Raw genomic sequence first — 13,002 nt, 5'->3', positions numbered from 1 at the left:
AGTTCATTCAGGGGCTCAGTCAGTTAAGCATTTGACTCTTGGTTTTGGGTCATGATCTCAGGTTTGAGATCCAGCCCTGTGTCAGGCCCTGCTCAGAGCAGACTCTGGTCCGATCTTCTCTCCGTCTCCCTCTGCCTGTGCCCAAACCCACGCGCACTCTCTCTCTCAAAATAAATAAATAAATAAAATCTTGGAGGAAAAAAAAGAAGTTGGGACGCCTGGGTGGCTCAGTCAGTTAAGTGGCTGCCTTCAGCTCAGATCATGATCTCAGGGTCCTGGGATCCAGTCCCGCACAGGGTTCCCTGCTCAGCGGGGAGCCTGCTTCTCCCTCTGCCTGCCACTCCCCCTGCTTGTACGCTCTCTCTCTCTCTCTGACAAATAAGTAAATAAATAAAATCTTTAAAAATAATAATAAAATAAAAAATAGAAAGTTCATTCAAATGTGAACTCACAAAACCTTTATAAAAACTTTGTGCTTCAAAAAGTACCTCAAAGCTACCAAATCCAAATAATACCTAAAAGCTTTCACAACCCCAAAATGACCACAAAATAGCAAGATTATATAGTTCCTAAAACCATCTAAATAAACTGAATAAAAATGAACAGTTGTGTATCTCTTTCGAATATTCCTGCAGTTTGCCATTAGTTTTTACTATACTTTGGCAAACTTCTATTACTATCTCTCCGATATACATCTGGATTATAGTCCAGAACTTTCCTCATACATAAAATATGAGTTTCATGTCTTCCTTGTCTCAAAAAAGTAAATTGCCCATAGTCAATCCATGCTACACACACAATCTCAGATCCAGGAACCCACATTGGGCAGCATCACAATCACCTTCATAATTTTAAGTCAACTATACTTGTAAAATATTAGACAAGTGTTTCTCTCTCCCTAGAAGATTCCAAAAAACAGACTAACACTTTTGTTTTTTGTATTTTTTTTTTAACTGGAGGTCATATACATACCTCTCACTGTTCTTACTCTAACATGAGGACGTATGAAAATACAAAATTAGGTTACTATACTGAAATAAAGTTCTAATAGGACTGATGCGAAGATTTTTTTCCTCAAGTGGCTTCCTCCTTCACTTACCTGTGGTAGAAGTGGTATGACTCAGGGCAGGAGTTAAGTATTCCCTTTTGGGAGGCCCCAAGTGGGGCTCCAAGGCAAAAGAAGAATAAAAGAGCTACTGGGGGGTGGTTCCACCGTAAGCTTAGGGAAAAAGAGTTCTTAAAAATGTTTTTACATTGCCAAGCCCAGCTCACCAGGGGAGGAAGGGAGACAGCTTTTTAGGGACCCTCTTGGGATCCATAAGTGAGATAGCAGACTACATGGGGAGATGAGGTCCAGGGGAAAGATCTGAACCCTAATTTTAACCTTGAAAAGCTACATGAAACAAAGAGTGGGGCATATGATGAACCCAGGTCCTAAAGGACATCTAATGCCTAGAATCCTTTTTGAAAAAGGACTCATTCAGAGTATAAAAACTATAGCTGACCCTTGAACAACATGGGTGTGAACTGTGTGGGCCCACTTAGACATGGATTTGTTACAGTACAGCCCTATAAATGTATGCTCTCTTCCTTATGATTTTCTTAACATTCTCTTTTCTCTAGCTAACTTTATTGTAAGAATACAACATATAATACACAAAATATGTGAATCAACTGTAACTGGTAAGGCTTCTGGTCAACACTAGGTTAGTAGTAGTTCAGTTTTCGCAGAATCGAAAATTATACAGGATTTTTGACATGCAAGGGGATGGCAACCCTTAATACCCACACTGTTCATGGGTCAACTGTAATGGGAAACTACTCATCTTATTTTCTAAGATATGAAATTTCATACCCACTCAGATTTTGAGTAAGGCCACATTCTGGAAGTAAGTTCCTGAAGATGATACTCGTTACCAAATAAAGATTACTGATCTTTTAGGCTTGGCCACCTGGCAGATGGCAGGAAAACGGCCAGCCCAAAGTGACCTGCAAAAAATTGAAGAAAGAGGAAAAAAAACTGCATCCTTTTATAGGCAACAACTCCCTCAGATTAGACCTTTGGAGAATCATTTGCAAAAGCAGTGAGAAAAGTTTCCAAAGCCTATTGTATGATATCAACAAATCCCTATTTTTGTTTACAACAAACAGATGTGCTTCCCCTACGTGGCACTAATACATGATGGAAGCTCCATAGCAACCCAGAGCCGATTGGTGCTTCCCTCCTGGGCATAAGTCATGACTCACACTCTACAAATCAGGCCTGGAAATGTTCTCCTCCTACATTTGAATAACCTATTCATCTACCTTTACCACAACTCAAAACAAGACATAAGTTTACCTGTGCAGCAAACTGTCTTGCTTCTTCTAGAGGAGCATCAGAAGGGAACTGATTTGTAAAGGAAGAACCATCAGGAAGACGAAACTGAATTCTTGCAACAGTGCTACGAAAAAAGAAAATTAAAATCAGCATCTTTACCTCTACATATTCTCAAACAGTATCATTAATAGAGAAAATGGAAGTGAAAAATGTGCAAAATAGATTTTTCCCACGTCAGACCTCTTCACTTATCATTTTTTAGTAACAGCTTTATCGAGATATAATTTACAAAACAAAATTCACCTTTTTATTAATTTTTTAAAAGATTTTTAAGTAATCTCCACATCCAAGGTGGGGCTCGAACTCACAACCCCAACAGAGACCAAGAGTTGCACACTCCACCGACTGCATTTTAATTCACCCTTTTAAAGCATACAATTAGGGGCGCCTGGGTGGTTCAGTTGGTTAGGCGTCTTCCTTTGGCTCAGGTCATGATCCTGGGGTCCTGGTTCAAGCCCCACGTCAGGCTCCCTGCTCGGCAGAGGGCCTGCTTCTCCCTCTCCTCCTCACTCACGCTCTTTCTCGCTATCTCTGTCTCTCTCTCGCTCTCTCAAATAACGTCTTTACAAAAATAAAGCATACAATTTAGTGGTTTTTATTATAGTCATAGTTGTGCAACCATCGCCACTATTTAATTCCAAAACATTCTCATCATCCCAAAAAGAAACCCTGAACCCATCAACAATTGCTCCCTACTCCTCCCTCACCTAGCCCTTTGGCAAGCACTAATCTACTTTCTGCCTCTAAGAATTTGCCTATTTCAGGCATTTCATATAATGGAACATAGAATGTGTGACTTTTTGGTAACTTGCTTTCATATAACATTATGTTTTCAAGGTTCATCCATGTTGTAGCATGTGTCAGCACTTCACTCCTTTTAACTGCTGAATAATATTTATAATCCCATCAGCGGTGTAGGAGGGTGTCCACACCCTCGCCAAGATTTGTTGTTGCTTTTTTAAGTTTAGGCATCCTGGAGGGCATTGAACAGTATCTCATTGTGATTTTGATTTAATTTTCCTAATGACTAATAATGTTGAGTATCTTTTTTATATGGCTTATTGACCATTTGTAGATCTTCTCTGGAGAAATGTCTATTTAAATCCTTTTCCCAAATTTAAAACTAGGTTGTTTGCTTTTTATTGTTAAGTTATTGAAGACTCTTTTTTGTATTCTAGATACGAGTCTCTCATCAGATATATGGTTTGCAAATACTTTCTCCAATTCTGGGGGCTATCTTTTCACTTTCTTGATGATGTCCCTTGAAACACAAAGATTTTAATTTTATGAAGTCCAACTTACCTATTGCTTTCTTTTGTTGCTTATGCTTTTGGTGTCATGTCTAAGAATCATTTTGCCTTTTCCAAGATCACAAGATTTTCTCGGTTTTTTCCTAAGAGTTTAAACTTGAGGAAAGGGTTCAAATTCATTCTTTTGGATGTGTCCAAGCACCATTTGTTAAAGAGCCTATTCTTTCCCCATTGGATGACCCTGGTACCATTTTCAAAAATCAATCGATCATAAATGCACGGGTTTCTTTCTTTTTTCCCAAAGATTTTATTATTTTAATTTTTAATTTAAATTTGATTTAGTTAACATACAGTATATTATTATTTTCAGGTGCAGAATTTAGTGATTCATCAGTTGCATAAAACACCCAGTGCTCACTCCATCAAGTGACCTCCTTAATGCCCATCACCCAATTACCCCATCCCCTGACCCACCTCCCCTCCATATATAGTTTGTTCCCTATAGTTAAAAGTCTCTTATAGTTTCCTTCCCTTCCCCTATGTTTATCTGCTTTGTTTCTTATGAAACCATATGAGTGAAATCATATGGTATTTGTCTTTCTCTGACTAACTGATTTCACTTAGCATAATAACCTCTAGTTCCATGTTGGTAAGATTTCATTCTTTTTGATGGCTGAGTAATATTCCATTGCATATATACACCACATCTTCTTCTTTTTTTATTTATTTATTTGACAGAGAGAGAGACAGCCAGCGAGAGAGGGAACACAAGCAGGGGGAGTGGGAGAGGAAGAAGCAGGCTCCCAGCAGAGGAGCCCAATGCGGGACTCCATCCCAGGACTCCGGGATCACGCCCTGAGCTGAAGGCAGATGCTTAACGACTGAGCCACCCAGGTGCCCCTACACCACATCTTCTTAATCCATTCACCCGTTGATGGACATCTGGGCTCCTTCCACAGTTTGGCTATTGTGGGTGGGCACTGCTGCTATAAACATTGGGGAAATGCATGGGTTTATTTCTGGAGACTCAATTCTATTGTGGTGATCCACACATTCATCCTTATGTCAATACCACATTGTCTGGGTTACTGTAGCTTTGTTTTAAAATTTAAAAAATTTGAGTCTCCCAACTTTGTTCTTTTCCCAGATAATTTTGACTATTCTGAGTCCCTTGCATTTCCATATTAATTTTTATGCAAAATTTTTGGCAAATAAAATCACCTGGGATTTTAATAGGGACTGTGTTGAATCTACAGCTCAGTTTGGGGAGTACTGCCATTTTTTTTCCCCTTTTTCTTTTCTTCTCTCAAGCCCCTTTTGTACTGCTACCTTAACATTATTAAGTCCTCTGATCTATGAACACAGAATGTCCTTGCATGTATTTATGTCTACTTTAATTCTTTCGAAATGTTTTCTAGTTCTCAGTACGAGTCTTATACTTTCATTGAATATATTCTTAAGTATTTTATCACTCTTGGAAAATAGTTTTTCAAAGTAGTTTTTACTCATGTTGTGAACTCTACTTTGTTGGCTGGTACTGCTTACAGAAAGGTTCATATAAACACTGTCTCTCTTTGACTTCATCTTTCTGCTCCCTACATCCTTTGCTTATTCTCTCATATTCTGTGTCCCCCTTCCTCCACTAGTACCTATGCAACAAAAAGGGAAGGAGGGATTTATTTCCTCAAACTGTATCAACTTAATAAGGACTTAGAAATCATGATTCTAAGATAAACGTGGTAAAAATTGAAAAAACAAACAAATAAAATAGTTTTTCTGGGGTGCATGGCTGGCTCAGTTGGTGGAGCATGTGACTCTTGATCTTGCGGTTGTGAGTTTGAGCCCCAAATTGGGTATGGAGATTACTTAAAAATAAAATCTTAGAAAAAAAAAGTTTTTCTGATTACAAAAGTAATGCTTGTTAATTTTCCAATATAGAAAATACAGAAAAGTACAGGGGTGTCTGGATGACTCAGTCAGTTAAGCATCTGCCTTTGGCTCAGGTCACGATCTCAGGGTCCTGGGATCCAGCCCTGCACTGGGCCCCCTGCTTAGCAGGGAGTTGGCTTCTTCCTCTCTCTCTGACCCTATCCGCCCCCACTCATGCATGCATGCTTGCACTTTCTCTCTCAAATAAATAAAATCCTAATAAAAAGAAAAAAGAAAAAAGAAAAGACAGAAAAGTACAGAAAATATTAACCATAATCCAACTAGGACATACTAGAAATCTGTTATTTTTCTCTTACAACATATTTTTGTTTCAGGAACTGCCTTATCCCTGCCACCTGTCATTCATTCTGGTATGATTATCAGTAACATTTCCCCAACCTCCTCGCCACAGAAGTGGGTATGTCAACTGCCCCAACCAGGGAGCCAATTTAAGCAGACATAGGGATTGATCTGAAGGTGGCCATATTAGCCAAATAAAGCCAATCAGAATTCTCTCCACTTAATGATATAGGATTTGAGAAAGAGTTTTTCCTCTCCGGGATCAGGAGCTCAAGATCCTGAATGTGTCAGTCAAGAGGCCCTGGGTTCACCTGACAACATTATAATAAAAGTTTTTCTGAGAATGAAGCTAAAAAAGAAAAAAAATACCCAAGAGATTAAAAAGAGAGAGAGAAAATGTTATCTTTTAAATCCCTGGACCTAGCTATATACCTCACCAAATCCATCAATGGAAATCCCAACTGCAGAGCCAATGGATTCCCTCTTTTGCTTAATCCTATCTGACCTGAGATTCTCACAACTAAAGAACCCTAATACATGTAAGATAACCACTATAATCATTTCAATGTATGTGCTTTCTGTCTTTTGAAAATAGACTTCTTGAGCCTTCTCTTAAAAGCGATTTATTTAGCACTGTTACCGTGTACACTCACATTCAATGACAAATACCACTGGCAACTGCCACACTGGTCATTATGTCCTCCTGGAACTACTTATTACAGCCACAGCACACAACAGTGTTAAAAAGCAGCTCACAACCACTGTTCTCCTCAGCGGCTTTGTACACACAGATAATTTAGAAAGAAAGAAAGTACCTTCTTTCTCTTGCAGCGGAGTCCCTCTTGACTTCCATTTCTGCCTGTTTGGCCAGCAAAGCAGCAGCTTTAGCAGCTTCTACTTCTTCTTTTGTCTTTGCAAAACGAGCAGCTCTCTCTGCACGGTCCTTTAAAACAGGTATTAGACACTAATTATCTTTTACTGCTAGAATGATCTATTCACGTATTTCTAAACACAAGGAACAAACATAAATGTATGAGATTCCTTAAAGCCACCTGTAAACTTTATCACTCTGGATCTGGTATTTTTCAGTTTTATAAACTATCAGAGACCAGCCAGTTTTTCATTAAAAAAACAAGCACTTGATTTTGGTGACTACTGTATCTCCAGAGCCTGGAAAAAGGTCTGGCATACAGTAGATGATCAACAAATATTTGTTGCATAAACAAATGAACAGGGGCGCGTGGGTGGCCCAGTCGTTAAGCATCTGCCTTCGGCTCAGGTCATGATCCCAGCGTTCTGGGATCGAGCCCCACATCAGGCTCCTCTGCTATGAGCCTGCTTCTCCCTCTCCCACTCCCCCTGCTTGTGTTCCCTCTGTCGCTGCCTCTCTGTCAAATAAATAAATAAAATCTTTAAAAAAAAAAAAAAGAACAACAATATTAAGGTAGAGATGGCTTTCATATGTATTACAACTGCTTAATTCTAAAAGTGGTTGTTGCAAAACCACCTTAACCTCCTAATTGATGTGTCTAAATCTTCTGAATGTCCCAAAAAAGAACAGTTGTGACTACAGAAGAATGCTACATAACCAGTTCTAAGCTTCTTTTCTAGGGATTTTTTTTTTTTTTTAAAAAGAAAGGCAGACTGCCACATGCAGCACCGCATTTGGATGTGTGTGTCTTGGAAGCCTAACTATTCTATGTTCTCCTACAAATGGATCTTGAGAGCTTGTTTGGAGGTTCTAGCAGGGGAGCGCAGCTTCAGAAAGGATACACATGGAGCAGTGAGGGAGGAAGGGGACACCCACCTAATGTGGCAGCCAGATTGCCCTCACAACCCTAGGAAATTTTTGAAAACTACCTTTTGACTACTGATAAAATTCATAACATAACACAGAGAAAAATTACTTTGAAAAAAATCATCTCAATTTTAATCTTTTATCAAATTTTTGTTTCAATTTCAGTATAATTAACATACATTGTTATATTAGTTTCAGGTGTACAATACAGTGACTCCCATACATCACCTGGTGCTCATCTGACAAGTGCACTGCTTAATCCCTTTCACATATTTTGCCCATCCCCCCGCCACCTCCCCTCTGGTAACCATCAGTTTGTTCTCTATAGTTAAGAGTCTGTTTCTTGGTTTCTCTCTCTTTTTCCTTTCCTCATTTGTTTCTTAAATTCCACATATGAGTGAAATCATATGGTATTTGTCTTTCTCTGACTTATTTCACTTAGCATAATATTCTCTACCTCCGTCCAAGTTGTTGCAAATGTCAAGATTTCATTCATTTTATGGCTGAATAATATTCCATTGTATATACACACCATAACTTCTTTATCCAATCCCAATTTTTATTTATTTTTTTTTAGAGGGGGTGAAGGCAGAGGGAAAGGGAGAAAGAGCATCTTAAGAAGGCTCCAAGCCCAGCATGGAGCCCAGCATGGAGCTCAATCTCATAACCATAAGATCATGGCCCAAGCTGAAGTCAAGAGTCAGCTACTTAAGTGACTGAGCCACCCAGGTGTGCCCCCAATTTTAATCTTAACTGTATTTTATGTTTTTTGGAAGGGGGGAGGGGCAAAGGGAGAGAGGGAATCGTAAGCAGGCTCCACCTCACAACCGTGAGATCACAACCTGAGCCGAAATCAAGAGTTGGCTGCTTAACTGACCGAGCCACACAGGCGCCCCTTAACTATATTTTAATCCAATATACAATTTCTACTAAAAGGAAGCTGAAAATTGGTGCTCTTTGAGTCACTAAAATCTGCTATTTTTGTGTACATGGCCTGGTAGTAAACCAAAACCATTGTGCATGGAAAAACAACTGCACGAGAGTCAAGCATTAAAAATAAACTTACTACTTACCAATGCAATCTGCTGTTTTATACGCTCTCGAGCTGCCCTATCTTCTGCCTTTTCTCTGTTTCTTTCCTCTAACATTCTTTTTGTTAACTCTTCTTCTTGTTTTCTTTTATAATCCAACATTTCTTTTCCAGTTTTTCTCCTCTCAATTTCCTTCTTAATTTCTCTCTAAATTAAAGAGAAAGTAAGTCTTATGAGCCCAAAAGACAACTTAATAATCTGTCTTAGGTATTATTTTATATGAGCTGGCTGTAAGGCACAGCTAAAGGAATAAAATAACTTCATAAAATGTATGGATCTAGAAGAATTTATTAACAGCATGTGTTAAAGGTCAAATGTCTATCAACTTATAAATCTTAGTCAGCATTTCTATTAAGGTTATGATGTAATTGTGATATAATTTGAAAAAAGAATTACAGGTCTTTGGTTTGTAAAGTACATGTTACCCTCTAAGGACACAAGGCAGTCATTTATTTGGCGTAAAGAACTGATAACTTTCTGATATTACAACCTCAAAGAGATGATACAGTTTACTTGCACACGATGAGAAAAATGAATGATGCACCAGAATGCGGCAACATCAGAGGGAAAATTCAGCAAAATGTCTACAAATTTCTTTTGCATATAAAGGAACTAAGAATTTCATCTGCATCAAAATAATACAATTTTAATTCAATTTCCTTTATTCTTAGTGTAAAAGACTCACTGAAAAAAGATGATCAAACTTATTCCAAGCAATTTACAAAAAAAGCACAAAAAAGTATACACTATGATCCTACTAAGGAAGCCAGGTAATCCCTTCACTGTGCTTCAACACTCAACTGTAACTGTAACTGTAACCAGAAAGCCATCCAAGGTCTGCCAAATTAAGCAGGGAGTCAAACATTCCCTCACCACCTGGAAGAGTAAAATGATGATGTACATGAACTTTACCTGTTCCTCCTCTTTCCTTTTCTCTTCTCTTCTTTCTTCGAGTTTTTTAGTGAGTCTGCATGTAAAAAGTTTTTTAAAAATACATTAACGGAGACACATCTTATTCATATAATAAACACATGGGAGATTCCTTTCGCTAAAAGAACTGGGAAATGAAGTTAACAAACAAAAGCAGCTCCTGAAGGCAAGGCAACAACTCACCTGCCTGGCCTCCGGCCCCAACAGAAAACCATAATCAGTCAGTGGGAGCCTTGTAGAAGCCTCCTACTTAACCATTAATTCTCCTTCCCCTCACTGATATATCTGATACTGATTTAAAAATATACATACACGTCTTCAAATAAGTACATAAATTAATGAGTTACAAATGCTTTCCCCCTACATAAAAGTAAACAGCAACATAGCACAAATTGTTAAAAGTAAAAGCAAAAAACCGAAGGCTAGCATTTATAAAAACTAATGCCAAAACTGATTCCCAGCTGTAAGAAGTTCATCAGTTAAAAACAATTATGAAAGCAAACAGTAGTAATGGTCACACAACCTAGTGAATGCATTAAAACCCACTATGAATTTTGTGATATGTAATTACCTCAATTTTTAAAAATTAATGGTACTTTCTCAGAGGGATTTCAGTTACACCGATATTAAGCGTTTGCTAAAGCTCAGCTGAAGAAACTGAGCCAGAAATCAAGGGAGTGCTCAAAGAATGATGGGGACATACATCAAAGAACAGGAGAGCAAGAATGAAGAGGATGTCACTTGCCAAAACTACAGCAATGTGTGCACCAAAAAAAATAAGAGAAATGAACTGTAACATAGAGGAAAAAAAAGATCCATGTCTTACTGCAGAGGGGAGTTATAAACTGGTATAACCACTCTGGAAAACTGTTTGGCAAGTATTTATGACCCTTTCCTGCTCCTGGAAAAACACCCAAAAGGTATGTCTACCAAGACATGTACAAGAATGCTCATATAGCAGCCTTATTCATAACAGCTCCCAAAATGAAAACAATTCAAAAATCCATCAACAGAATAAATTAGTCAAATAAAGGAATACTATGCAGCAATGAAAGTGTACCAATTACTGCCACATGCAGCAGCACAGAAGAGCTGAAGCAAAGGAGAGCAGAGAGAGAACACGTGGTGATTCCATTATGAAATTTATGAGCAGGCAAAACTCATCTATGCTATTAGATTCAGGACAGTGGTTATTTTGGGGAGGAAAGTAGTTATTGTGAAGGGGTTATCAGGCCCCTAGTGTATGGAGTACACTGGTAATTTTCTATTTCTTGATCCGGGTGCTGGTGTCCAGTAAGTTTACTGGAAAAAAAGTGGGGGGAAAGAAAGTAGGAAGAGGTGGATCAAAGCAGTTCTCTACAGAAGAATGCTATCTAAGAAATGTATAAGGTATAAAATTAGAAGGCACAAAACTAGAAAAAAAAATCACCATTTCAACTATCAATGATATAACTGATCCAAGCAAAACTCAACAGAGGTCAAAACCACTGGGTGAAAGCTTTTGAAGAACAGCATATTCACTGTTTCAAAGAATCACCGTAGACATACTTATTAATTAGGCAAAAGGGCATCTTTATAATCAAGAAAATCAACAGACACCAACTTAATTAATGATTAAACTTATCATCACCAATAATGCATACATCTGGTATCAGATGTCTCCTCATGTGAGTAAAGAGAAAGACAAACATTACCTAGGTAATGTTCTCAAACTTGAACATGAACCTAGAATGATAAAACAGGGACCAAATCAAAGGACATTCTAGAAACATGGGATGCCTGGGTGGCTTAACAGTCGGTTAAGCATCTGCCTTCAGCTCAGGTCATGATCCCAGACTCCTGGGATCGATCGGGCATTGGGCTCCCTGCTCAGTGGGGAGCCTGTTTCTCCCTCTGCCTGCCACTCCCACGTGCTCTCTATCTCTGACAAATAAAGTCTCTTAAAAAAAAAAAAAAAGACATTCTAGAAACAAAACCTAGACACTTTAAAGAAAGTCCAAGTCATGAAAAATAAAAACAAACAAAACAAAGGAAATGTTTGAATTAAAAGAGACTAAATTAAATTCAATGATTCCTGAATGGATCCTGTATCAAGGAAAAAAAAGTTATAAAGGGCATTATTGAAATAACTGGGCAAATTTGAATGCTTATCAGAAAATCTTACTGTATCATGTATTTATAATTTGAGTGTGACAATGGGATTATACAAATATCTGAAAATGTCTTCAAATACATACCACTTGCAGAACTCTCTTCTGAGAAAAACATGCTATTTTGTTCTAATCTCGTTGAAAAGCCCATTGCATCTTACTCAATGACATATCTATTGACTGTTTCATCACTCCTGCATCAAGGAATCTACTGCAAAATTGTGTTCACTTGCCTGAGGGATAGGGTAGGGCATGAGTCAGTAGGCAGAGACTCCCAGGCGCCTTCCTAGGCTGTAGCCCCTGCTCAGAGCCGATGTTTTTATTCTGAGGAGATACACGCTGAAGTATTTAGGGTAAAATGAAATGATGCCTGTAACTTTCAAATATATTGGCAAGAAAAAAAAAAGGTCAGTATACTATTCTTTCAACTTTTTGAGGCTTGAAACCTTTCCCAAAAAAAGGCTGGAATTGATAGTACAATTAATTGAGTATATCTATTACCTTTCCCAGAGAATTCTGCCAATTTTTAAACATAGTGACATAAAAACATAAGCAAAATTTAACTAAAAGATGTATCTTTTCATGTGAGTTGCTAGAAGATTCAAATTTCAGGGACACCTGGCTGGATTAGTCAGTAGACTATGCAACTCTTGATCTCAGGGTTGTGAGTTCGAGCCCCACATTGAGCATGGAGATTATAAAAAAAAAAAAAGATTCAAATTTCACATTTTTTAGCTTTGAGAATAAAATTATGTATTTTAATTAATATTAAGAAGAAAAACTGAGATCTCACAATTACAAATCATCAATCTGTTTCTTACTTCCTTGAAAAAACAATGTAAGACAGATTTTTTTCTTAATATGTACGGGATAAGTTTCTGAGCTGACATCAATTTGATTTAGCCACCCTTCCTCCCTAACTAAACTCCATTTCCTTGAAGCCAGATGAGAAAAAAGCCTAAGATATAGTGGGAAGTACTCAGTTTTCTAGAAACTTAGTCTCTGGAAACAGATGTTATAGCTTGAGAAGATGAACAGAATTCTATATTTAATAATCCAACCTGCTGAATTTTAAGGCTGAGTTTTTAACCTGTACAACAGAAATTTTAAAATATGATCAAAGAGGGAGGTTAAGATGGCGGAGGAGTAGGGGACCCCTTTTTCAGCCGGTCCC

General features: G+C 38.0%; 1 protein-coding gene across 1 annotated transcript in view; it reads right to left on the bottom strand.

Annotated features, from left to right (window-relative positions):
• UBXN4 (UBX domain protein 4) overlaps positions 1-13,002 on the bottom strand; it is a 59,387-nt gene that overhangs the window by 17,391 nt on the left and 28,994 nt on the right. The window contains exons 7-10 of the mRNA XM_034654489.1: positions 9,661-9,715; positions 8,731-8,895; positions 6,675-6,802; positions 2,342-2,444 (exon numbers count right to left, since the gene is read on the bottom strand). Coding sequence (XP_034510380.1) covers positions 2,342-2,444; positions 6,675-6,802; positions 8,731-8,895; positions 9,661-9,715 — 451 coding nt within the window. The remainder of the gene's footprint in view (positions 1-2,341; positions 2,445-6,674; positions 6,803-8,730; positions 8,896-9,660; positions 9,716-13,002) is intronic.

Source organism: Ailuropoda melanoleuca, chromosome 2 (assembly GCF_002007445.2).
Source record: "Ailuropoda melanoleuca isolate Jingjing chromosome 2, ASM200744v2, whole genome shotgun sequence".
NCBI lineage: Eukaryota > Metazoa > Chordata > Mammalia > Carnivora > Ursidae > Ailuropoda > Ailuropoda melanoleuca.
Note: the sequence above shows the minus strand (reverse complement) of the source record. Positions and strands in the feature narration are given on the sequence as shown.